This window comes from Crinia signifera, chromosome 7 (assembly GCF_055691185.1).
Source record: "Crinia signifera chromosome 7, ASM5569118v1, whole genome shotgun sequence".
NCBI classification, from domain to species: domain Eukaryota; kingdom Metazoa; phylum Chordata; class Amphibia; order Anura; family Myobatrachidae; genus Crinia; species Crinia signifera.
In genome coordinates this window covers 173,695,495-173,722,491 of record NC_139223.1, presented here as the reverse complement: position 1 = coordinate 173,722,491, position 26,997 = coordinate 173,695,495, and the positions used below count along the sequence as shown (strand labels likewise).

Below are 26,997 nucleotides of genomic sequence, written 5' to 3'. Positions count from 1 at the left end.
GCGGCTTGAGAGCTCCGGCCCCCTGCTGGCTGCTCTGTGTAAAAAAAATATATATTTTTTAAATTAAATATATATTCATGTGCTATAAGCACATGAATAAAAATAACATGCCCCTTCACAGAAAAAAAATCCTGATTTTTTTACACCAAAATTAAAAAAAAACCCTTTTAGTTTAAAAGTTCACATTCCAGTTCTCCATGAAAAGATGGAGAATTGCTACACGGAGAGACACGGCGAAAATCACTTAGAAAGACGGCGAAAATATCACATTGAATAGGGTGGTTCATTTTTGGAGAGCAAAATGCTCCTTCCAACGCGAAAATAGCACAAACTCGCCATAAAACACGGCAAATTTTTCTTATTGAATATGGCCCAGTGTTATGTCGGCTAGGTGACATAAGGGAGATTGCTAGACTAATGAGGGAGAGAGGGAGATTGCTGCTATGTCAGGGAGTCTCCTGCAGAATGCAGGAGGGGAGGTAACTATGATGTAAAAGTGTAATGTGGGCTAGGTGACATGAGGGAGATTGCTAGACTAATGAGGGAGAGAGGGAGATTGCTGCTATGTCAGGGAGTCTCCTGCAGAATGCAGGAGGGGAGGTAACTATGATGTAAAAGTGTAATGTGGGCTAGGTGACATGAGGGAGATTGCTAGACTAATAAGGGAGAGAGGGAGATTGCTGCTTTGGCAGGGAGTCTCCTGCAGAATGCAGGAGGGGAGGTAACTATGATGTAACAGTGTAATGTGGGCTAGGTGACATGAGGGAGATTGCTAGACTAATGAGTGAGAGAGGGAGATTGCTACTATCTCAGGGAGTTGGGGAGAAGGTCGCTATCTCGGGGAGTGGTTGCTATCTCAGGGAGTCAGGGAGATGGTTGCTATCTCAGGGAGTCGGGGAGATGGTCGCTATCTCAGTGAGTCGGGGAGTGGTTGCTATCTCAGGGAGTCGGGGAGATGGTCGCTATCTCAGGGAGTCGGGGAGTGGTTGCTATCTCAGGGAGTCAGGGAGATGGTCGCTATTTCGGGGAGTCGGGGAGATGGTCGTTATCTTAGGGAGTCGGGGAGATGGTCGCTATCTCAGAGAGTCGGGGAGATGGTCGCTATCTCAGGGAGTCGGGGAGATGGTTGCTATCTCAGGGAGTCGGGGAGATGGTCGCTAGCTCAGGGAGTCGGGGAGATGGTCGCTATCTCAGGGAGTTGGGGAGATGGTCGCTATCTCGGGGAGTCGGGGAGATGGTCGCTATCTTAGGGGTCGGGGAGATGGTCGCTATCTCAGGGGGTCGGGGAGATGGTCGCTATCTCGGGGAGTCGGGGAGATGGTCGCTATCTTAGGGGGTCGGGGAGTGGTTGCTATCTCAGGGGGTCGGGGAGATGGTCGCTATCTCAGGGGGTCGGGGAGTGGTTGCTATCTCAGGGAGTCGGGGAGATGGTCGCTATCTCTGGGAGTCGGGGAGATGGTCGCTATCTCTGGGAGTCGGGGAGATGGTCGCTATATCAGGGAGTCAGGGAGATGGTCGCTATCTCGGGGAGTCGGGGAGATGGTCGCTATCTCAGGGAGTGGTTGCTATATCAGGGAGTCGGGGAGATGGTCGCTATCTCTGGGAGTCAGGGAGATGGTCGCTATCTTGGGGAGTCGGGGAGATGGTCGCTATCTCGGGGAGTCGGGGAGATGGTCGCTATCTCAGGGAGTGGTTGCTATATCAGGGAGTTGGGGAGATGGTCGCTATCTCTGGGAGTCAGGGAGATGGTCGCTATATCAGGGAGTCAGGGAGATGGTCGCTATCTCAGGGAGTCGGGGAGATGGTCGCTATCTCGGGGAGTCGGGGAGATGGTCGCTATATCAGGGAGTCAGGGAGATGGTCGCTATCTCGGGGAGTCGGGGAGAGGGTCTCTATATCAGGGAGTCGGGGAGATTGTCGCTATCTCGGGGAGTCGGGGAGATGATCGCTATATCAGGGAGTTGTGGAGATTGCTGCTATTTTGGGGCATCTGGGAGATCTCCACTCTCAGGAGTTTATTTACTAAGATACTAAGATGGGATGTTGCCCACAGAAACCAGTCAAAATCAACTTATTTAATATATAGAATCTGATTGGTTGCCCATAGCAACATCCCATCTTCAACAGAACGCCCATCTTCTTAAATTTACCCCTAAGGGAGTTGGGGAAATCTCCACTCTCACGGGGAGTCAGTGAGATCAATCATATCTCAGGGAGTCAGAGATATTGCCGCTCACTCAGGGAGTTGGGGAGATTACTTATATCTCAGGGAGTCGGGGAGATCACTCATATCTCAGGGAGCCGGGGAGATGGCCGCTATCTCAGGGAGCCGGGGAGATCACTCATATCTCAGGGAGCCGGGGAGATCACTTATATCTCAGGGAGTCGGGGAGATCACTCATATCTCAGGGAGTTGGGGAGATCACTCATATCTCAGGGAGTCGGGAGATCACTCATATCTCAGGGAGTCGGGGAGATCACTCATATCTCAGGGAGTCGGGTAGATTGCCGCACTCTCAGGTATTCAGGGTGATCTCTGCTATCTCAGGGAGTCGGGGAGATCACTCATATCTCAGGGAGTCGGGGAGATCACTCATATCTCAGGGAGTCGGGTAGATTGCCGCACTCTCAGGTATTCAGGGTGATCTCTGCTATCTCAGGGAGTCGGGGAGATCACTCATATCTCAGGGAGTTGGGGAGATTGCCGCACTCTCAGGTATTCAGGGTGATCTCTGCTATCTCAGGGAGTCGGGGAGATCACTCATATCTCAGGGAGTCGGGTAGATTGCCGCACTCTCAGGTATTCAGGGTGATCTCTGCTATCTCAGGGAGTCGGGGAGATCACTCATATCTCAGGGAGTCGGGGAGATCACTCATATCTCAGGGAGTCGGGGAGATTGCTCATATGTCAGGGTGTCAGGCTGCCATCCATGGAAATTTAGCAAGGGCATTAATGCTCAGGAATCCATTGTCTTGTGTCTCCGCTGGAAACTGTTGCCTATTTTGCCTTTAGTGATAAAGTTGACAGTTCTAGAAATGTCTATAAAGCAATCACGTTACATTGTACAAACGGAAAGCCTGCGTTGCTACCTTGCACGATGCTCAGTCTCGCTGCCGATTGCAGGATCATCTGGTGTCACACTCCAGCCTGCTGGCATTCTATTTTTTAGAGATCATGACCCTCCAATTCCCAATGTGCTTTGCTTACATATGGGACCATGTGTGTGCATTACAATCCATTCACAGCTGATTGTTTATGTGAATTAATCCGGTACTATCTCTCCTCTCCGGTTTGATGCTCTCTATACAATATATTCTATACTTGACTGTAGAGATTCTTCATCTCATTTGCAATGAATACATACAATGTAAGTATAGGGGTTCCATATGGAGTTACACTTCCCATCCGCTCCTCCGCAGACCTCTGTAGATCACAGCTCGGACATGCCTGAAGACACGTTCTCCTCATTTGGCTCTCAGTTTGCCTTGTGTATCCAGCAGAATCTTCCCGCTGGGCTCTGGCCCTCCACTCGCCTGTGCAAACTGCAGAGACCTCTGCCTGCGGCGTGATGCTAATGCGCTGCTACAGTTATTGATTCTCTTCAAATTACAAGAACCTGCTCAGCCATTGTGCGCTTCATTACCAAGGAGCGAGTCTTGTTGTGGCATTGCCTGTCACTGGGAGAAATAGGAGCAGGGAAGGGCTGCCATGGTCACGGCATCTACATATTAGGTACTCACAGACCGTAAGATCTAATTAGTGTGAAAAGTAGAATTTATAAAAACTTAGAGAGAGATAAAGTTTCAACCAACCCGCTCCTGACATTTGTTAAATACATCCTGTAACATGGCAGTTAGATTCTGTATGGTTGGTACCAGGATTGGACTGGCCCGGCGGGAAACCGGGGGATTCACCAATAGGCCCCCGGTGTTTTGTGACCCGACCACTTTTTTAGAGGGCGGAGCCTGACGCAAACCTTTAATACCGTCAGGCAGTCAGTAGTGGATGACTGACCTGGCAGCAGGCTAGAGATGGGTCGTTCGCGAACGAAGCGGTTCTTTTGAACGGATCCCATAAAAGACTGAGGGAGCCGCCGATCCCAAAAAGGTGATCCGTCGTTCTTTTACTTTCAGTTTCGTTTTTCATTACGATTCATATGCCTGATCTCAGCACTGCCACCTGGTTGCCATCGATGGCGATTCTGCACCCATCCATCAATCAGTGTTTTACTCGGTTATGTATTTTCTTATTTGTTCAGCTCAATGTTTAAAAAAAAAAAAGTAAAAAAATGGCAATAAATGATTGTAAAACAAATTAGGAGAACGTCACATGCCAGACCCCTTCAACCCCTCATGACATCACACACACCCGATCTGTTGTTGGGCCCTTACCAGCCCAGTCTGACACGTTAGGACTTTACCTCACTCCAAGCTTTGAAAAATCTAACCCCTCCTCCTCAATCTGATTATTTTAATTAAGGGGGAGATGTACCAAAGCTTGGCAGGAGCTTCATTGGAGAGAGACAAAGTAGTAGGCTCAATTTGAAAAGTGGCAGCTAGGAGCATATTGGTTGGTACTAAAATCTCGCCACTTTTCTGTATCTCACTCCAATTAAAGTGGAACAGAAGGTAGAGGTGGGAGTAATAAGGGAGGGATGGGAGATAGAGATGGGGGTAATAAGGTAGGGACAGGAGCTAGAGATGGGGGCAATAAGGTAGGGACAGGAGCTAGAGATGGCGGTAATAAGGGAGGGAAAGGAGATAGAGATGGGGTAATAAGGGAGGGGCAGGAGATAGAGATGGGAGTAATAAGGGAGGAACGGGAGATAGAGATGGGGTAAAAAGGAAGGATGGGAGATAGAGATGGGAGTAATAAGGGAGGGGATGGGAGAAAGAGATGGGAGTAAAAAGGGAGGGACAGGAGATAGAGATGGGAGTAATAAGGGAGGGACAGGAGATAGAGATGGGAGTAATAAGGGAGGGACAGGAGATAGAGATGGGACTAATAAGGAAGGGAATGGGAGATAGAGATGGGAGTAATATGGGAGGTACAGGAGATAGAGATGGGGGTAATAAGGGAGGGATGGGAGATAGAGATGGGACTTATAAGGGAGGGCATGGGAGATAGACATGGGGGTAATAATGAGGGGCAGGAGATAGAGATGGGAGTAATATGGGAGGGGCAGGAGATAGAGATGGGAGTAATATGGGAGGGGCAGGAGATAGACATGGGGGTAATAAGGGAGGGGCAGGAGATAGAGATGGGAGTAATAAGGGAGGGACAGGAGATAGAGATGGGAATAATAAGGGAGGGGCAGGAGTTAGAGATGGGAATAATAAGGGAGGGTCAGGAGATAGAGATGGGAGTTATAAGGGAGGGACAGGAGATAGAGATGGGAGTAATAAGGGAGGGGCAGGAGATAGAGATGGGAGTAATAAGGGAGGGACGGGAGATAGAGATGGGAGTAATATGGGAGGGACGGGAGATAGAGATGGGAATAATAAGGGAGGGGATGGGAGAAAGAGATGGGAGTAAAAAGGGAGGGACAGGAGATAGAGATGGGAGTAATAAGGGAGGGACAGGAGATAGAGATGGGAGTAATAAGGGAGGGACAGGAGATAGAGATGGGACTAATAAGGAAGGGAATGGGAGATAGAGATGGGAGTAATATGGGAGGTACAGGAGATAGAGATGGGGGTAATAAGGGAGGGATGGGAGATAGAGATGGGACTTATAAGGGAGGGCATGGGAGATAGACATGGGGGTAATAATGAGGGGCAGGAGATAGAGATGGGAGTAATATGGGAGGGGCAGGAGATAGAGATGGGAGTAATATGGGAGGGGCAGGAGATAGACATGGGGGTAATAAGGGAGGGGCAGGAGATAGAGATGGGAGTAATAAGGGAGGGACAGGAGATAGAGATGGGAATAATAAGGGAGGGGCAGGAGATAGAGATGGGAGTAATAAGGGAGGGGCAGGAGATAGAGATGGGAGTAATAAGGGAGGGACGGGAGATAGAGATGGGAGTAATAAGGGAGGGACGGGAGATAGAGATGGGGGTAATAAGGGAGGGACAGGAGATAGAGATGGGAGTAATAAGGGAGGGACGGGAGATAGAGATGGGGGTAATAAGGGAGGGATGGGAGATAGAGATGGGGGAATAAGGGAGGATGGGAGATAGAGATGGGAGTAATACGGGAGGGACAGGAGATAGAGATGAGAGTAATAAGGGAGGGACAGGAGATAGAGATGGGAGTAATAAGGGAGGGACAGGAGATAGAGATGGGGGTAATAAGGGAGGGACAGGCAATAGAGATGGGAGTGATAAGGGAGGGACAGGAGATAGAGATGGGGGTAATAAGGAAGGGAATGGGAGATAGAGATGGGAGTAATACGGGAGGTACAGGAGATAGAGATGGGGGTAATAAGGGAGGGGTGGGAGATAGAGATGAGAGTAATAATGGGGGTGGAAGGTACAGATTGAATAAAAAATTGGAGGGGGGGGGGAATAAAGGTTACTTAAGACAGGTAGGAAGATGATAAAACCCTCTGCAGCGGCAGACACTATATTAGTGAGCGGCGAATGATGTATCTAATAACCAGCTTGTATCAATTGTTGAGACTTGATGATCCCGAGAAGACACATAGACCATAAACGGATAAAATGAAAATAAAGTGGAGCAGCCCCCCCCCCCCCCCTGAAAAACCGCTCTGGCTGAAGAACAACTTTACAAACATCGTCCGGGAAGTAACACGCTGATCACACCGGGTCGCTGGGACCTGGCACACCGTCACCTACAGTAGGACGCGACAAACTGATTCTGAATCCTATTATCATTCCCCAATACATTCAGAAGCTAAGATATAATTAACTCTAATTACTTTGCAAATAAAAAGGAGGATGCAAAACAAACAAGTGCGACAAAAGGCAATGAATGAAGTTTAAGCCTGTGTTATATTATTACTGTGCTTCCTGCCCCTTCTGTTTGTACTGTGGCTCCAATTACTGCCGCAAATCGTCTAATTATTCTAAGAAACTGTCAGCAGCGAGAAATAATCGGGATTAGCTCTCGGGTGCGAAAAGCCTTCCCTGGCACAGACGCGGGGACAATGAACACCAAGGAAACTGTGATTAAATAGCATTTGCTCCTGGAGCCAAGTAACACACACTGACCCAGGACTGTAACACTCGGTTAACACCACATGGATGTACAGTCACACACAGCTGCCCATGGCGTCTGCATCTGTATAGGGATATGATCATATTCCCTGGTTTATATTTACAACAGGTTTTCTACTGAATCTGAGCGGGTTCATTAAGTTGGTGAAGGGATGGAATTAATAAAAAAGAAAATAATTACAAAATGAAATGCACTCGCTCTGTGCAAACACTGCGTGCAAAATACATCCTAACCCCATAGTTGTCTACCCTCCTGCATTCTGCAGGAGACTCCCTAAACAGTAGCAATCTCCCCAACTCCCTGAAGAATGTAGAAATCTCCCTGAATTCACCAAACCCACATTATGCAGCTGTTACATTTATGGAGGGGGGAAAAGAAATCAGAGATATATACATTCAAATGGGATCATCGGTGGCATTACCCTGCATTGGTGATAAGGCACACCGATCCATATGGCTTCATGCATTGTAAATAAGGTTTCTCGTGGCAACATATATGGAACCACGTGTAAAACGCAATACACGAGCCAGCCTTGAACGTATCAGTGTCTTTTCTTTAACAAGTACAGTAGTTCTTACTAACTACTCATTCACACTTGGATGATGCTTCTCAGATGTAGCTGTACACGCCCACTGCGCTTCTAAGTGCACGCCCACTGCGCTTCTCAGTGCCACCTCCACAAACTACCTGGCATGCTTTTTCAAAAGTAGGGAAGTATGACTAACCCTAGGGGGTAAATTTACTAAAATGGGAGTTCTATTTCAGATAGGATGTTGCTATGGGTAACCAATCAGAATCTACTTATTTAGCACCTTCTAGAAGACAATAGATGGATAGAATTTATTTGGTTCTAATTTTAGTAATTTCCCCCTAAGTACGTGCTGCAAAATCCATACTACTAACCCTAAGCCGTACCATACGTTTTTGTGGGACAGTCCAGTTTTTGAGAAACTGTCCCGCGTCCCACCCAGGGCCAACAGTGTCCTGCGGTGTGGGGGGGGGGGGGGATTGGGAGTCCACCCCTGCCTGCAGCTGCTCAGCAAAGCAGCGGGGATTAGATGCTGTACACAGCATTTATTCAGTGTAGCAGAGGGGCTGGGTGCATGGCCAGCAGTTAACACCGTGTTGGTCATGCCCCACGAGTGTCCTGACCTCCCAAAGTGAAAAATTGGGAGGAATGGCTGAGCATGTTCTGCAAAATGCATACTAACCCTAAGCACACGCCTCTTAACATATATACGTGCTATAATAAAATAAGGGTTCTCTATTTGCAAATTTGGAGACTACTTTCTTTTGCGCTTTATAGATGAATGAAAAGAATGCCTCTTTCTGTCTGTAACTACAAAGCACGTGTTAGCGCACATGGAAAGGACCCGCTAGTACATCATAATAACTAGCGATTGCTTATGTGTCAGTAGCGCAATAAGGTGAGAACATTCCCCAGAGTCCGAACTTCTCAGCAGGGATGTATATAAATTCTAATTCATCTAGAAAACAGAATAAGGGCATGTATCCTATTAAGAAGAACATGACAAGATCAGCGGAAAAGTACTTGTGATTAATTACAGGAGAGCTTTGTTCTGACGACGAGAGAGGAAAGTACCGGCAAGACCAGACGTGCTCTCTATGAGCAGAGTTAAATATTATAAGTGTTAGGAAACATGATTAATGGTTCAGTTCTGTTTTGTGTTCTGTTCAGGTAGTGTTTGGCATTTGACTCTCTAGTGGCCTCCAGTGGTAGGTCTGTGCCATTACAGCTCAATATTCTGTGAGCTTAATTTACTCACAAGTCTGCGAGGTAAGGAGCTCATTATTACAGCTTGGGAGCTGTCTGGATTTCTCTGAGCTGAATTATCACTTGAGCTGTTTATAGGGCATTCCCTCTAGCTCTGCCCTGCCAGTGATAGCTTCTAGTTTCCTGTTTGCAGTTTCCTGTTCCTGTTGCAGGGAGCTGCAGTCTTTGGGCTTCCTGTTGGTCACCTGTCAGGTCATTGTTCCATACAGAGTGTCAGCTGCACTCTGTTGTCCTGGTCTTGCCATGTCCTGGTCCTCTGGAAGTCCTGTCCTGCTACAGTCTTGGTCCAGTATATGCCCAGCTACCATCCAGACGCTGTGCACCTGCCTGATCCCATCTGCTCCTGGTGCTGGGAATCCTCCTTGGTGGCCACCTCTTGGTTGGCAGTTTTTGCAAGTTTCTCCTTTGTTTATTATCCCTCCACTTTGCTATTTAGGGGGAAATCCCCAGCCTGGGTGTTCCCAGTGGGGGTTTATTCACTGTTCAGTGTCCGTGCATGTTGTTCGTTGTGTGCTTTTTGGTGTGGTGTATTTTCTGTTGTGTATGCGACGCGGCAGCGGTTGGTGGACGACTAGGTCGCTGGCGCTATTAGATAATTACGGCAAGTTGCCTCTTTTCTTTAGTTAGATTATCCTTTTGGCTGTACCCTGGGGGGGGTCCCAGGTTCCTTGTCTGCACATAACACCTGGCTGCACCGGAGCTAGGGCGGGCTTAACTCGCCCTTTCAAACATGGCGGCTACAGGCGAAGCCTAGTTCATGCAGGAACCGGTCACCCTACTCAGAGGGTCAACAGAGTTAGCGTAGGATCCCGCTATGGCTGTCCTAAACAGCAGTCCCAGCTGTGGGTGCATACCCGAAACCTAACAATAAGTAGCGGACTGGAGAGGGAGCAGCAGAGTCAAGCACCCATCAACATTGTTTCACTCTTCGATCATTATTAATTGTTATTATAATGCATCTGTTTTTTTGCTTTAGAAATGTGTACACGGGAGCACAGAGTGCAGATCTGGGATAATAAGCAAGATACAAGAACAGAAAACATACCTCCCAACTTTCCTGAATTTCTCTGGATGTCCCATTTTTTGGGGTTGGTCCCACGTTTTGCTTGGGGCCAGCTGTGGGAATAGACAGGGATGGGGGCATGGCCAGCAGCAGCGAAAATTGGGGGTGTAGCCCCACAGGAGCCATGCCCCCTAACTGGGAAGCCACACCCCCTAAGTTCGGGCACTTATGGCCCTTCTCCACTGCCGTTAACGTTGGGAGGTATGTGAAAACCCTTTCCTTGGCCCAGGAATACATTCAGGGACATTTCTATCAATGGATGAGATGAAAACGTTCCCTTACACTTCAGAGTGATACAACTCTCAGACATACCCCGTAAAGGTGCAAAATTCAAATAGGGGAGAAACACCAACTACCAGTGAGTCCATTTGGAATTTTCCACTGTGCACATCTGGAGTCTCCCCTGTTACCCTCTCACAGCCAAATTTTTATTTCACTGCCCATTGTGAAATCCACAGTGGACCGCTTCTCCGCTGATCCACTTCTCCACTGATCACTTCTCCACTGGCTTCAGTGCTTCATGAATAGAACACTATGTGCAGCGTAATACATGTAAACTAACTGGGCCCAGGAGCAATTGTTCTAGTGTACACCGCCGTGGTGCTAGATATTAAAGCTGTGTTCTACTATCATTCATTTATATTATTTTTTATGCAACACATAAAAAAAAAAAAAACATTTCAGAATCAGTGTGTACATAGGTGTTACATGAATGTTATATATGTAGTATATCAATTGGAATTCTTTTCTTATTCCCTGCCACAGAAGAGGATTTGGAAATCTACGCTGACACCAGGCCTGCTGGGTTCAATGCCAACCGCAGGAGAAGCAGAGCGGTCCTGTACCACCTGTCTGGGCATCTGCAGAAGCAGGACAAGAGCAAGTTGAAGCTGAATAACGTATGTACAATAGCAGCAACTGACTGTAATAACTAACAGAATGTGTGCCTGGAACTTCTCAATTCACCACAGGGACACTCAGTATAATTGCACTAGGTGATTCATCGTGCCGGGCGCTCTTGACACCATCGTAAGGGGCTACGTCCGCATCCCCCCTACCCCGGAGCATCAGGTCTGGCCGCACCTTCCCCCCCCCCCCCCCCCCTGCTGGATCAGTGGCATTGGCAGTCCCTCCGCTGCTTCAGGGGGAGGGGCATACCCACTGCTCCAGCGAGGAGGGTGTGTGTTGACCAGCCACTCCGGCTGGGCATACCCACTACTGCGGCGGGTGGGTTGTTGGCAGAACTGCTGCTCTGGGGGTGGGGGGGGCATGCTTGGGGGGGGGGGGGGTGTGGGCAGACCTGCTCGCGAGGGGGGGGTGCGGTCAGACCCGCTGCTCACGCCGGGGGGGGGAGGGGGGTGCTCAGCCCTGGCTGGGCGGGGGGAGGTGATGTGTATAACGCTGGTCTATGCCTAGGGGGGCTGGGTTTGTGTATAATGCTGGGCAGGGGGGGGGTGTCCTAAGGCAGAAACTATTGTGTATAACGCTGTCAATCACTCTTGTAACCCCGCCCAGCGTTATACACATAGAAGATGAGTGACAGATCATGACAATGATGTAAAGTATACTACATAAACCAAATGCCATTGTTGGAAGGTGCAATATTTTGTGACATACAGTAAAAGCCAATTATTATCTGTGGGATATTGGTACCTGCAAATAATACGTATCGCCTAATAGTGCTGTATATCTGATATCTGGATGCAAGACATATCGGAGATACCGTGACAGCAGCACCTATAGAAGCTTATGGGGCGCTGCTTTCCTGCAGCCTATAGACTACTGATTGCAAAAAGTACTGGGAGAGGGATTCTTAGGATCCCTCCTCAACAATCACCACTTGCATATACAAACTGAGCAGACCACCCATGGGAGCCCGTTCCTGCATGTGTTCTATGGTCCATCCGGCCAGTAGATCATTTCTTATTTTACACATACAGTAGACCCGATATTAGTAAACATGCCATAGATGGACAATGAGGCAAATAGATTACAGTAAAAAAGGGGAAACAATAACTACAAAAACATAACCACATTTATTTTGCCATTGCTAACATATAATTGTATTTTTTTTCCAATAAAGCAAATGATAGATTGCGTTTAATATATAAATATATACTGTATATATGTGTGCCTATTAGATTATTATATTTCCATGCATATATGTGTGGGTACATATGGATGAAGGGACCCTTCCCCCTGCCCTCACCTATAATCCTAACCCATCTGCAGCCTGACCCTAACATTCCCTGCTAGCAGCTATCCCTAACCACTGCACTCTGCCACCTCACCCTAACCCTCCCTCTGCAGCCTGACCCTAACATTCCCTGCTAGCAGCTAGCCCTAACCTCTGCACCCAGCCACCTCACCCTATCCCTCCCCCTGCAGCCTGACCCTAACATTCCCTGCTAGCAGCTAGCCCTAACCTCTGCACCCTGCCACCTCACCCTAACTCTCCCCCTGCAGCCTGACCCTAACATTCCCTGCTAGTGGCTAGCCCTAACCTCTGCACCCTGCCCCCTCACCCTAACCCTTCCCCTGCAGCCTGATCCTAACATTCCCTGCTAGCAGCTAGCCCTAACCACTGCACTCTGCCACCTCACCCTAACCCTCCCCCTGCAGCCTGACCCTAACATTCCCTGCTAGCAGCTAGCCCTAACATCTGCACCCAGCCACCTCACCCTAACCCTCCCCCTGCAGCCTGACCCTAACATTCCCTGCTAGTGGCTAGCCCTAACCTATGCACCCTGCCCCCTCACCCTAACTCTCCCCCTGCAGCCTGACCCTAACATTCCCTGTTAGTGGCTAGCCCTAACCTCTGCACCCTGCCACCTCACCCTAACCCTCCCCCTGCAACCTGACCCTAACATTCCCTGCTAGCAGCTAGCCCTAACCTCTGCACCCTGCCCCCTCACCCTAACCCATCTGCAGCCTAACCCTAACATTCCCTGCTAGTGGCTAGCCCTAACCTATGCACCCAGCCACCTCACCCTAACCCTCCCCCTGCAGCCTGACCCTAACATTCCCTGCTAGCAGCTAGCCCTAACCTCTGCACCCAGCCACCTCACCCTAACCCTCCCCCTGCAGCCTGACCCTAACATTCCTTGCTAGCAGCTAGCCCTAACCTCTGCACCCTGCCCCCTCACCCTAACCCATCTGCAGCCTGATCCTAACATTCCCTGTTAGTGGCTAGCCCTAACCTCTGCACCTTGCCACCTCACCCTAACCCTCCCCCTGCAGCCTGACCCTAACATTCCCTGCTAGTGGCTAGCCCTAACCTATGCACCCTGCCCCCTCACCCTAACCCTCCCCCTGCAACCTGACCCTAACATTCCCTGCTAGCAGCTAGCCCTAACCTCTGCACCCTGCCCCCTCACCCTAACTCTCCCCCTGCAGCCTGACCCTAACATTCCCTGCTAGTGGCTAGCCCTAACCTATGCACCCTGCCCCCTCACCCTAACCCTCCCCTTGCAGCCTGACCCTAACATTCCCTGCTAGTGGCTAGCCCTAACCTATGCACCCTGCCCCCTCACCCTAACTCTCCCCCTGCAGCCTGACCCTAACATTCCCTGCTAGTGGCTAGCCCTAACCTCTGCACCCAGCCCCCTCACCCTAACCCTCCCCCTGCAGCCTGACCCTAACATTCCCTGCTAGTGGCTAGCCCTAACCTCTGCACCCAGCCACCTCACCCTAACCCTTCCCCTGCAGCCTGACCCTAACATTCCCTGCTAGTGGCTAGCCCTAACCTCTGCACCCTGCCCCCTAACCCTAATTCTCCCCCTGCAGCCTGACCCTAACATTCCCTGCTAGTGGCTAGCCCATACCTATGCACCCTGCCCCCTCACCCTAACCCTCCCCCTGCAGCCTGACCCTAACATTCCCTGCTAGTGGCTAGCCCTAACCTCTGCACCCTGCCCCCTCACCTTAACCCTCCCCCTGCAGCCTGACCCTAACATTCCCTGCTAGTGGCTAGCCCTAACCTCTGCACCCTGCCCCCTCACCCTAACCCTCCCCCTGCAGCCTGACCCTAACATTCCCTGCTAGTGGCTAGCCCTAACCCTCCCCCTGCAGCCTGACCCTAACATTCCTTGCTAGTGGCTAGCCCTAACCTCTGCACCCAGCCCCTTCACCCTAACCCTCCCCCCTGCAGCCTGATCCTAACATTCCCTGCTACCATTAGCCCTAACCTCTGCACTCAGCCCCCTCACCCTAACCCTCCCCCTGCAGCCTGACCCTAACATTCCTTGCTAGTGGCTAGCCCTAACCTCTGCACCCAGCCCCTTCACCCTAACCCTCCCCCCTGCAGCCTGATCCTAACATTCCCTGCTACCATTAGCCCTAACCTCTGCACTCAGCCCCCTCACCCTAACCCTCCCCCAGCAGCATGACCCTAAGCTTACCCACTAGTGCCTAAACATAACCCCCCCCCTCCCTGCAGCCTAACTCTAACCTTCCCCGGCCTGACCTTAACCCCCCCCCCCCTACCCGCAGCCTAACCCAAGCCTTCCCCCACAGCCTAACCCTAAGTGCTGACTGCATCCCCATGCATTTGTGTGTGTACAGTATAACATACATAAAGCTAAATTAAAACAACAAATGGCATAACTGAGTGAAATTACAAAACTTTCTCATTGTTTCTTTTCTAATTGAAGAGTTAAAAATTGTCCATGTCTAGAACTTAAATAATTCACCAATAAATGTTCCAGTCCGGCTGCGTTGAATAATGGAAGGACACTTTTCCGTGAAAGATATTTTAGGAGCAGGGCATAGAGAGAGGGTGGCGCGTCTGAGGCGAGACCATAATTGTATCAGTCTAGTTTTCGCGGTTATCTATCTGATAAAAACAATGGTAAATTAAGTTCCTGTGTCTTAAATAAATGTTAACTGCAGATTCCTTCAGTAAATGTGCCCTGTGCTCTTCAGTTTCTAACCACATTACAGTCCAGGAAGTACTGCGTAGCTGGTCAGCGCAAAGGGGAAATTCGTGTTACTCAGCTGGAACTGAAACCAAAGTTCCACCATTAGGCAGCCATTTTGTTTACTGCATCACAGACCCTTGATCAGTTTCAGCCCCAGTGACCCCAAATCTGACCCTGCTGTAAATGGGCTTAAAACCAGTGGCATGACTGAATTAGTACAGTATAGATTACCTTCACAGTTATACAGCAAAGTTATAGGCTGAAGTCTCGTAAAATAGTTTTAGCCAACAAAATGGCTGCCTCTGTTGTATTTTATTTACAGCCAACCTAAATGTATTGATTTACAAAATGGAAGCAATGGGGCGTACATGTGAAACTAGCCAATAAGAGTCTGGGGGCGGGCTTAAAATAAGTGTGTGGAGGCTTATGCTGGTTCCCCGGCACCCCATGGCCTCTGATGCGTACAGCACTGTTGATTCATGGAGGAACCATCTAGCACCTGCACTGCATTCCCCTGGTATGCCCATAATGCCCCATCCAACACAGCACACACTTAGAGGTAAATTTATTCAGATGGTAGTTCTATTAAAGATAGGATATTGCCCATCGCAACAATCAGATTCTGCTTCCCATTTATTTAGCACCTTCTAGAAGACAATTTATATAGGGCCAGATGCTCCAAGCTTCAAAAAGTAATAAAATGGAGTGATAAACAACGAGCCAATCAGCTCCTACCTGCCATGTCACAGGCTGGGTTTGAAAATGTCAGTCAGGATCTGATTGGTTGGTTGTTTATTATTCTCCGTTTTATCACTTTGTGAAGCTTAGTGAATCTGGCCCATAATCTAATTGGTTGCCCATAGCAACATTCCATCTTCAATAGATCTTCCATCTTAGATCTCCTTCAATAGATGTACCCAGGGCTTAAAGTGGTCATGCAGAGGTGGGGGAACTCATTTCTCTATGCCACCTAATTACCTCCCCTCCCCATCCCCCATTAGGCAGAGACAGGGCCAGTGGTAGGGGTTTTGGCACCCCCCTGCAAACTAGAATGATTTTCTGTGAGAATGACAGTGCAGGGTCAATGTGGAGGTTAAAATGTTCCACCTCACCATTTGAGGTGGTGGAACTCCGCTCCATACCTCCCAACAGCCCCGATTTTAGCGGGACAGTCCCGATTATCAGGACCTGTCCTGCTGTCCCTCCCGCGGCCGGCAGTGTCCCGCGGTGAGGGGTGGCTGTTGGGAGTCCCCCCTGTCGGCTGCTAAACAGCAGGGAATAAACGCTGTGCGCATGCGCACAGCGTCTATTCCCGCAGCCAGGGGGCTGGGGGCATGGCTAGAGGCTCACAGAGCCTCTGGGTCATGCCCCCATAGCGGCAAAATGGGGGCATGGCCTCGCGGGAGAGCTCCGAGTATAGGCCATGCCCCCAAAATTAGGCCACGTCCCCAAAAATTTCAGCGCACCTGCGGCGTGCTTCGACAGTGTCCCGCATCCTACTCGGGCAAAGTTGGGAGGTATGCGTTCCACCCCGTTCCCCCTCTCTTTAACCCCTGGATGTACCCCTTAGTTTCACTTCTAGATTGCCTGGATACCTTTAAAGGCCATGAAGTGAGCAAGCACCTTGACTGTTTAGGTGACCCCCCATTCAGATCCGGTCACCCTATTTAAATATGGCAAGTCAAGCATGACGCTGTTTAAATGATGTTTTCTGTGATTTTGTAATACAGTACAAGAGACCAAGGAACCGTTTGTAGTGGCTACAGATAGGCGATATATAATTTAAGCTCCAGTAGTTACAAATGCATGTTTCAGGCTCATTTGGGAAGAATCTTCTTAAAAATTATTTTTTTCATTAGAAACCTAAAACCCAGCAGATGTGTAATTCTAATCCGCCACAAGGCAGGTGTTCTAAGATGCGCTCAGTATGGACAGAAACCTTCCAGTCCTGTGTCTGAGGCATCGTGCTGACTGCACCCTCATGGAGGCTTAACAGACGGAGGCATGAGGTGGAAAAATGGGGCAATGCCTGCAGTTATGGAATGCCAAGATTACCAGCATCGCACAGCAGGGGGCGTGACTTTGATGATGCAATGTAGCCGGAATCACGTCATGTGACGTCATCCGCCCGCTCCGAGCAGGTGGAGATACGCCTGCGTTTGCTGGGGTCTGCCCAGCGATTCTATGGGTGCGCCCACCGTTTTTCTGGGCACGCTCATGAAACACTGGCCGGACGCTAGCGACTACCCCCTGCCTGCCTGAATGAGAAGTTTGCCAAAGGCGCTCGCTAGAGGCTTTACACATTCGCAGACCACCACCATCGGTTGCGGGGCCAATTTCGGACCTATGCAAACCGGTCTGAATCAGCCAATCAGTACTGCCCCGAGTAGTACACCAGATGTACAGTGGCGTAACAATAGCTATTGCTGGAGGTTAATGGAGCCGCCACCGTTGCCAAATCTGTCGTCCTCCACACCGCTGCCGCCCTCCCCTTCCTCACCGCTGCCGCCCAGTCCACTGCTGCCCACCAGGACCAGCAGATCCTCCTGTCTGCAGTCCCGGTGCTCCTCTTGTTAGATTGTCACTTGCAAAATGGCCGCCCCCTCACAGCAGATGGTTATTAAGGATGCTAGAGGAGGCGGCGACCTCCTCTTGCATCCTAAATAACGGTCTACTTTAAGGTAGCGGCCATTTTGCAAGTGACATTCTAACAGGAGGGACTGCAGACAGGACGATCTGCTGGTCCTGGTGGGCAGCAATGGACCGGGAGGAGAAGGGGAGGGGGGGAGGGCGCACAAATTTTAGTTGTGGGGGTCACCCAAATCATAGTTACGCCACCGCAGATGTAGATGCAGGCTGGGGGAAGGCGCGTGCCTGTTTAACACCGAGGGAATGAATGCACCACTTCAGGAACGATCCTGAGTGGCCAGACTCGTGTTTTGGAATTAAAGTCTCAGCTACTCGCTCCTTTAAATGGACATAAAGGAGAATGTCTGCCAGACAGTCGCAGCAGCAGGGAAGCTCCACATCCTAATGCGGGGGGGGGGCTGATTTACAGGCAGTATAATATAACGCATCAGGAACTCGTTCTAAAAATGAAATGCTAATTTAACCTCTTTCTGATCAGATCTTAAAGGGAATCGGCTGCAAGTTCACAGAGCAGGCTACCGGGGTGCCAGTGCCATCGGTATTAACCCCGCGCTCTCTCCCCATGCAAAGAATATTTCATATGGACTGTCAGGATGTTGAATTATTTGTCAATTACAAATTAGTGCATTTTTCCTATTTGTTTTAGTAGAATATTTGCTATATTCATTTTTGTTTTTGACAAGTAGAACTAAAGCTGAAGTGTAGTCTTCCCAGTTTCACTACGCGTTCCGCAACTAGCACAGCGGAGTCACGAAGGCGCAGTTACTGACAACGCTGGTGGTGTAGCAGTGGGAGGGTTCTTACTGCTGCTTACCGCCAGCTAGTTTGGAGCTGCACCAGTGATGGAAGCGGTACATCTGTCAGAACAGACTTAGGTCTACAGTCATTAGGTCAACCCCGGAAGGTCGACTGTCCCCAAGGTCGACAGGGTTAAAGGTCGACATGGCTCAAGGTCGACATGGCTTAAGGTCGACATGGGACATGGTCGACATGGTTTTAGGTCGACAGTCATTAGGTCGACGTGAGTTTTTCACTGTTTTTTGACCCGAATGTCGACACAGTCGACATGGACACAGTTGGAGTCGCACCGCAGCCCCTCGCATCGCTCGCTTCGCTCGCAATGCTTCGGGCACGGTGCCTCGCTGCGCTCGGCACACTATTTTATTCTCCCGCCCTAGTGGATGGTAGGGCATGAAATACCGGCTGTCGGCACATGTCGGCTCAAAAAAACAGTTAAAAACTCATGTCGACCTAATGACTGTCGACCTAAAACCATGTCGACCTTAAGTCATGTCGACCTTGAGCCATGTCAACCTTTAACCCTGTCGACCTTGGGGACAGTCGACCTTCCGAGGTCGACCTAATGACTGTAGACCTAAGTCTGTTCTGACAGATGACCGTTTCCCCCAGTGATACTTCCTACACAGCAGTGATAAATCATTATCGTACAGTATCTCAGGGATATGAGTGTGGGAGATATAATAGGGATACAGAACATATTTATAGGGGTTTATAGGGGTATGGAATTTTTTTAAAACTTTTCTATCTTTGGGACTGATTCAGATGGAAAGTGGCTGTGGATATCCAGGACAACCTGATCTTCTCCCTTATGCTAATGGTTGCATCTACACGGCTTTAAAGAGGAAGACTGTACAGGCCTGCCCACAACCATCAGATGCCATTATTAGTATGGTGATGTCACACAGACTCCATAGAGTAAACGACTGTCAGCACTCTGATTGGTGGATAGCTTCAGCTATCCACCAATCAGCATGCTGGTAGCCATTCACTGTCTGGCTGCAGGCTAAGAGGCAAGTAAAGATTACTGTCTGGCCTCTGAGTGTGTGACCATCACCTGTCCCTGCTGGAAGGCCCCAACAATTGTGGGGCCCTTGGCCCTACCCTTTTCTAGGTTGGCGAAAGCCAGCCGGGTGTGAATCGTATTGTCGACCAGACTAAGGTCGACAGTCATTAGGTCGACACCGTTGGATCGACAGGTGGGAAGGTCAACAGGTGTCTAGGTCGACATAGGTGAAGGTCGACAGGTGGCAAGGTCGACATGGGTTTAGGTCGACATAGCGTTAGGACGACATGAGTTATGACGACAGGTCGGAAGGTCGACATTGTTTTTTTAAATGTTTTTTTTTACCCGAATGTTGACACAATCGACATGGACACAGTTGGAAGTCAACTGCAGCCCTTCGCAACGCTTGCTTCGCTCGCTATGCTTCGGGCACGGTGCCTCGCTGCGCTGGGCACACTATGTTATTCTCCCACTACTCCCTAGTGGATGGTAGGGCATGAAATACCGCCTGTTGGCACATGTTGGCTCAAAAAACAGTAAAGAAAACCATGTCGACCTTCCGACCTGTCAACATAACCCATGTCGACCTAACGCTATGTTGTCCCTTGTCGACCTTGACACCTGTCGACCTTCCCACCTGTCGACCCAACTGTCTCCTGAGCATTCGATCGGCATGTTCCCACCGTCGTTCCGTCATTGTTACATGTGAACAAGGTTCTATACTCTTAATACGTCTCTGCTGTTCTAAGAAAATATTAGGCCCTGAGAACGAACTTGCTGAATAATAATAATTATAATGTTTCACCTTAGAATCTGTTTCTTATCTCTGTCTTTGCCGCTCCGCCACCTCTTGATTGAAGCTTCTAGTCAGTAGAAGGAAAGGAGCATCGGTTTGTGTCCAGGATAAGCAGAGCCTGCGGCCTCCTAGCAGCCCCCAATTAGAGAGTAACACGCAGACGATGTGACTGTAGTGGTGGAGAGCAGGTGTTATAATGTCACAGCCTCGCAGCATTAGAAACCTGGAGACGCCCAAGCACGGACATTGTAAGGTTTTGTCTTGGCAAAATCGAATGTCACCCCCTCGTGCTTGTGTGACGCTAAGAATAACGGTGATTATTCTTATTGCACGTGGATGTGGTTCCTCCTCGGTGGTGGTGATTGTGGCTCTGTAACGCTTGCGTAATTAGTGATGCGCCAGAGTGAGGAACCGTCTATTGATGTTATATTTCATATAGCTGGAAATATCTGATAAATGGATCAGCATTCATAGGGGTCAATTCACTTTGCCAGTGATGTGGGTGCCAGGGGGGTGGGCAGTTGACGTCACCAGATGTTAGCTGCCCGCCCTCTTCCCGTACAGGGGCGCCGCAGAGCTAAGGCACCAGAGAGTGTGTTAGATCTGCGAGCACTAGAGAACTCATTCGATGGTCCGGGAGATTCGCGGCGCAATCGGCAGATGGGCCTGTGTGTGGGTGGCGGGCGGCGTTTAGATGACCCACAAAGCTGAAAATTTGGCAGCTGTGTGGTTCAATCAGAATGAGAGCCTATATGGTTACAATTATAATTACACGAGGTGCACTAAGGAACCTCAGCTCCCAATCTTCCTGGACTGACCCACCCATGGGGAGAAGTGTCCCACGGTGGTGGGTGGGGCAGCTGAGAGACCCCCTTGTGCCTCGCTGCTCTGCAGAGCAGTGGCAAATAGATGCTATGTGCATGCGTATATCTACAGGCGACAGAGGGGCACACCCCCATAGTTCCAAAATGGGGACATGGCTAGCGGACGCTGCATTCCCAAAAGGCCATGCCCCCTTCTGCTGAGGCCACGCAAGAGTCCCGATTCCCCCAACAATAACTTGGGGAGGTAATGCAGTGTTCCTTCTAGCACACGCCATTTTTGAAAACTCAAGCAGTTCCTCTTCCCTGCCTGGGGTGTCGCTGTCAGCTGTGGTGTTTCTAGCACAGGTCTGGTTTGCATATCAGTGCTGATATACAGACCACACTGTGCTAGAAGCACTGCAGCAGACAGCGACACCCCAGGCAGGGAAGAGGAACTGCATGGGTTTTCAAATATGGCGGGTGCTAGAATGAACACTAGTACTGTGAATATAACCGGGTAGGGCAGTGAGTTTACATAGTATAGGAGGAAGCTACTGCAGAAATGTCTGTAAGGGGAATAATGCTGTGTGGTCAGATTAGATGGAAACCCATCATGCAGGTCAATACAAAGGGCCATATATATACTATATACTAATCTTATTTTAGTATGGCCGGGTGCAGTCTCGTGCTTCATTCTGTTCAGGTTTGCTGTGCAGTCAATGTAACATGAGGATTATGTGTTTATACACGTTCTGATTAATTAATGAAGTCATTGCTTATATCATTGTAATTAACAATTCACCACAAGTGCGCGTGATTACGGTGCCGGTACTATTTGCATCACATCCCGTATACATCCGTGTCAGACCAATCCCCCCCCCGATCAGATTCCATCTCTATTCATTATGCACCAACACGTTTTCCAGGACCAGTTCGATGTCTTATTTTTTTATTGCTGGAAATGAATCGGATCCCTAGTCTAACATTGTGATTCCAAAAACAAATGTTTTTACTTTATTGAATATGGGCAACTAATCCAATGAAGCGGCTAACATTAGATTTGGTGGCATATTTATTATATAACATCGCCAACAGGTGCAGGTAATCAGGACCTTCCCATCTCAAAGCCACCTCTTATTCATAGATTGTGATGGGGGGCAGAACTCAACAGAGACGTGTCTTTTGACAGGCAGCCTCCAGCCAATCAGATTAGCAGCCATACATCTGTGTTTGCAGAAAAGTGGCTCTCAAGCTGGGTACTTACCGGGCGATATCAATCGGACAGACGATATATCGTGAGCCTATCAGCGGGTGTGTACCCTCGGTGGTCTGTAAATGACGTCATTCACAGACTTACCACATTGGCCCTGCTGGGACCGCCAGTGACTGACAACCCACCCAAAGGCGGAACTAGCATTGGTGCAGCAGTCAACAATGACTTCTTGGGTTGGGGTAGAAGAGGGGGTCCAAATGATATTTTTGCACCTGTGCCCACCACTCACAAGTTCCACCACTGTTCTTAACTAAGCGGGCACAGTGTGCCCACCCAGGTCATTTCCGCTAGTACATTGTATGTATTTTACACGTTCAGCAAGTGAAGTTTTATTGTGGCCTCTCTAATGCGTGAGAACGTCTCCACGGGCCAGGGGCGTACGTTTGTCTCAGTCGCCCAGGGGCAAGTTGGAGTTTGGTGCCACCACAAATATGGTGTGTGTCTACATTCACATGTGTGTAACATCTCAGAGTCCAGCACTAGCGCAGGCTGAGTGGTACCAGACAGGGGGAATGGGTCATAGGATCGATAATAGGAAGGTAGACACAAGCATTAGGTCGACATGGGAAAGTTCACAGTCAAAAGGTTGACATGGGGTTTTTCACTTTTTCTGTCCTGAATGTTAACGCAGTCGACATGGACACCGTAATGTTGCACCGCATCCCCTCGCACGGCTCGCTACGCTCGGCACACTATTTTATTCTCCCTCCACGCCCCAGTGGACGGTAGGGCATGAAATACCGCCTCCAAAAAAGTGAAAACCTCATGTCGACATTTTGACTGTCGATCTTTCCATGTCGACCTAATGCGTGTGTCAACCTAATGACCCTGTCGACCTAACCCCATGTTGATCTTCTTTCTGAGGTGACCACCTTGGTGCATGTCGACCTTCAGCGGTCGACCCAAAGACCTTCCTCTTCTCGACCCAACGACCATATATCCCAGACAGGAACCGTCCTCTCCTCTATTGCAGCTGTTATAAGGACTCCTGATGTAGAGCCAATTAATGGATTGATTAATTAATTAATTAATTGTTTTCCATAAAAGCTATTCTATAGATTTAAAAAATCTACACAAATCAACAAATACAATTAAATACTTACCGCGATCTATTAGGGTTACGAAGGTGAGGGTTTAAGAATATAAAATTAATGATATACTATGGCGAGTCTACAAGAGGAAGGGCCTGATTCTGGTTCACTCGCAAAAGCAAATTCTCTCTCTTATGGACAAAACCATGCTGCACTGCAGGTGGGGGGGGAGGGGGGGCATTTTATATCTGCCCCTCCAGCAATGCAGCATGGATTTGTCCATTGGCGAGAGAATTTTCTTTTGCGAGTGAACCAGAATCAGAGCCCGATATCCGCTAACAACATTAACGAGTTCCGTGTGTTTACTTTTTACATTCCAAAATTGTTGTTCTAGAGCTGGCGATGCTCAATGTGTATAATATAGAATAAGAAGTCGAGTTTGAAATATATTAAGTATCGATAGAACGTTATAACCGTTATCCCACAGTGCGAACTTATAAAGGTTTATCAATATGTAATATTTATATACCGACTGATGCAGCAGTCATTGACTTTTCCAGTTCAAAGACAGCTCTGTATCTACAAATAAATGTGTATTTATTATTTATCAGCTGTGCCGTATATAGCGCAGCTAATTCCGTTACACTTTACAATTGGAAACAACAGTGATAAAATAAAACTGGTTAATAACATACAAACACAGAGGTAGGAGGGCCCTGCTCGCAAGCTTACACCTTATAGGGAAATGGGCTAGGGATACCAATCTAGGGGCATTTTTTTCAATCCAAGGATTCAGGGTTAAAGAAAAGCTCAATTCCGGGATTCCCTGGATTGTCATCCTTGATAAAAAAAAAAAACACACTCCACTCTCCGCCCGCTAATTTACTTACATTGGGAGCATATCCTGGCAATCCATGGACTGCAGTGCTAAGACATGGGGCAGAGAAGCACCTGGGATGTGTCGCTGTGGGGGCAAGATGAAACTCCCCCCAATCTTGGACCCACCTGATCCTCTAAGTCTTCCTTTGATACAACAGGTCCAGTGGATGACTCACCATACAGGTTTGGAACATTTAAAGTTCATGGTGAAGTCTACCATTGTGTGGGATCCCTGATGCCACTTCCCAATGAGAATCAGAATTTCCTTCAAAATTACTTCATTGGGGATGGAAACCAGGAAAGCAAACACAAAATGTACAAATATTCCTGGCGTAAGAGAAAAGTAAGGAGATAGTGATGAAGAGAGGCACCAGACAGGGGTGTCCTCTCTCCCCACTTCTCTTTAATGTGTTAGATCCAATGCTTCGCTTTCTCCAGAATTGGGAAACCCTGAAAGGGGTAAAAACGGGTAAACATGAATTTAAAATCTGCGCCTTTGCGGACGATCTAATACTAAGGGCGAGCTGTATCAAATGGAAAATGCGGTAAAACCCAGTTTTACCGCATTTTCCAATGTATCAAAAATAATACCGCAGGGCAGGGTATCGCCACCTTTGGGTGGTGATACCCTATAGAAGCCTATGGGCTTCTTTTCGCCGCCCGCTGCCGCCGACGCAAACCCGCCGCCTCGCCGACCCCCCCCTCTGGCTTACCTTCCTGAAGGGTCCTCCTGGACCCTGGAAGGTAAACCTCTCCTCCCCCTAGTGAAGCAGCCGGTCATCCTTCCGGCTGCAGTGGGGAGGAGGAGGCGCCGGGGACAGCATGCTTAGCTGTCCCCGGTGTGAGGGGAAAGCCAGGTGGCAGGGAGATGACTGAGAACCCCCGCACACCAGAGTACAGGTATCGCGGGGGGCCTCCGTCACCGCACCGCGATGCCAGCCGCATATGTTAGTACATATGCGGCAGCATTGTGGCGGGGAGGGGGGGCGGCGAAGGGCGGCGATGTATTTTAATACATTCTGCCCTATATGTGGCAGATCCCAAATCCTCGATTAGACTCCTGTTGGAGGAATTTGGTAGGGTATTGGGGTTCACTATAAACCTTGATAAGTCAGTAGCACTATACCTGAAAATAGGAGTTAAAAAACCATCGTGGGCCAATGGGGTACCATTGAAATGGGCAGAAAACTATATTACCTACTTAGGGGTGAAGATTCCAAAAGACCTGAGCCAGCTATATGAACTGAATGTGGGCTTTGTTATTAAAAAATGTATAAAAGAGCTGGAAGGATGGGCGAAGTTACCAGTATCCCTTATGGGGAGAATACATTTAATTAAAATGATAACATTTCCCAGACTCCTCTCCAGATGCTACCTGTCCTTTTGTCTAGCAAGGACATTCGGGAGATTGATAGAATATTTAGGAAGTTTATTTGGGAGAGTAAGAAAGCCAGAATAAGTCTCCAAAAATTACAGCAATCTAAAGAAAAAGGAGGAATTAACTTTCCAAATATGGAAAGATATAGTTTGGCCTCTCACTTCCGCTATATAAAGGACTGGGTCTGGGAGAGAGGGGAATACACTAACATCCATTTGGAGGGTGCAACCCTTATGACAGGAGGTTTGGTGTCTTTTCTCCACTCTACGGATTTGGAGGTTGAGTTGGGGGCTACATCAAACCCCCTATTAACATCTACTAGAAGGGCTTGGTATATTGTCCGTCACAGATGGGATATTAATTCCAAAGTTTCTATGTTATTAAACTTCTTGAATAACCCCAGCTTCCAAGAAGGCAAAGCCGAGCACCCATTTGATCGTTGGAAAGATATGGGTGTGTTCAGAGTTGGTCAATTAATAGATGCTGCGAGAAGAAACCTATAGGCAGGTAGCGGAGTAATTTGAGAATATACCATTAGATTTGGCATTTATACAAGCCCAACATTATGCGCAAAAAATTACTCAATCTCTCAATGAGAAGGATTGGGACAATGAACTGGATAAGCAGCTACTTAGCCCACACTTTGGGAGAAAAGCCCTCTCCTTTTATTATAATTGTTTCAGAACCTTGACTAAAGACAAGGTGGTGAAAACAGGTATAAGCAGATGGTCCGAGGTGTTTCCAGACCTAACGGAGGCCGATCTTTACGCCCATTTGGGTTCCATCTGCAAGATATTACCTATGCCAACATATATAGAGCTATTTTTAAAGATCTATCATAGGGCCTATTTATCTCCAAATAGGAGAAAAAAGATCGGATTGTCCAATGACAGTAAATGCCTGAAGTGTGGGCTGGGTGGAGCAAATCTGGTCCACTGCATCTGGCGCTGTCCAGAGGTTCTCTACTTCTGGAAGAATGTAGAACGGTTTATTACAACATACATACAGAGTGATTTTCAAATAACGGCACAATGGGCCATTTTAAGCATAAAACCCTGTGATAGATCAATTGGGAACAGAAGGGTCAATGACAAAGTCATGATGGCTATATCTTCTGCAGCAAAGAAAACCATTCTGCAGATGTGGATCCAGCCCCAGCCTCCATCTATGAAACTGTTTTTGGAAAAAATATATAATATATTCTTAATGAATTGGGTAGAAGCCTCCGTTCAAAAAAAGAAAGATCAGGATATATTCCTTGAGAACTGGGGAGATTTTATACTAACCCTTTCCCCGCAAGTACAGGAAAAAATTAGGATCTGCTTTTCCCCTATTGAATGGAAGTGAAGCGGAGTTTCTTTTTTTCCTTTCTAATATATAGGGAAAAGATCCCGCCATGTCCAGTCCTCAGGTATATTACAATG

At 48.5% G+C, this 26,997-nt stretch overlaps 1 protein-coding gene across 2 annotated transcripts in view; it reads left to right on the top strand.

Annotated features, from left to right (window-relative positions):
* Window positions 1-26,997, top strand: part of LOC146020869 (voltage-gated delayed rectifier potassium channel KCNH8-like) — a 314,377-nt gene that overhangs the window by 219,985 nt on the left and 67,395 nt on the right. For both annotated transcript variants that reach the window (XM_083154407.1, XM_083154408.1), the window contains exon 4: window positions 10,807-10,940. In XM_083154407.1, coding sequence (XP_083010533.1) covers window positions 10,807-10,940 — 134 coding nt within the window. The remainder of the gene's footprint in view (window positions 1-10,806; window positions 10,941-26,997) is intronic.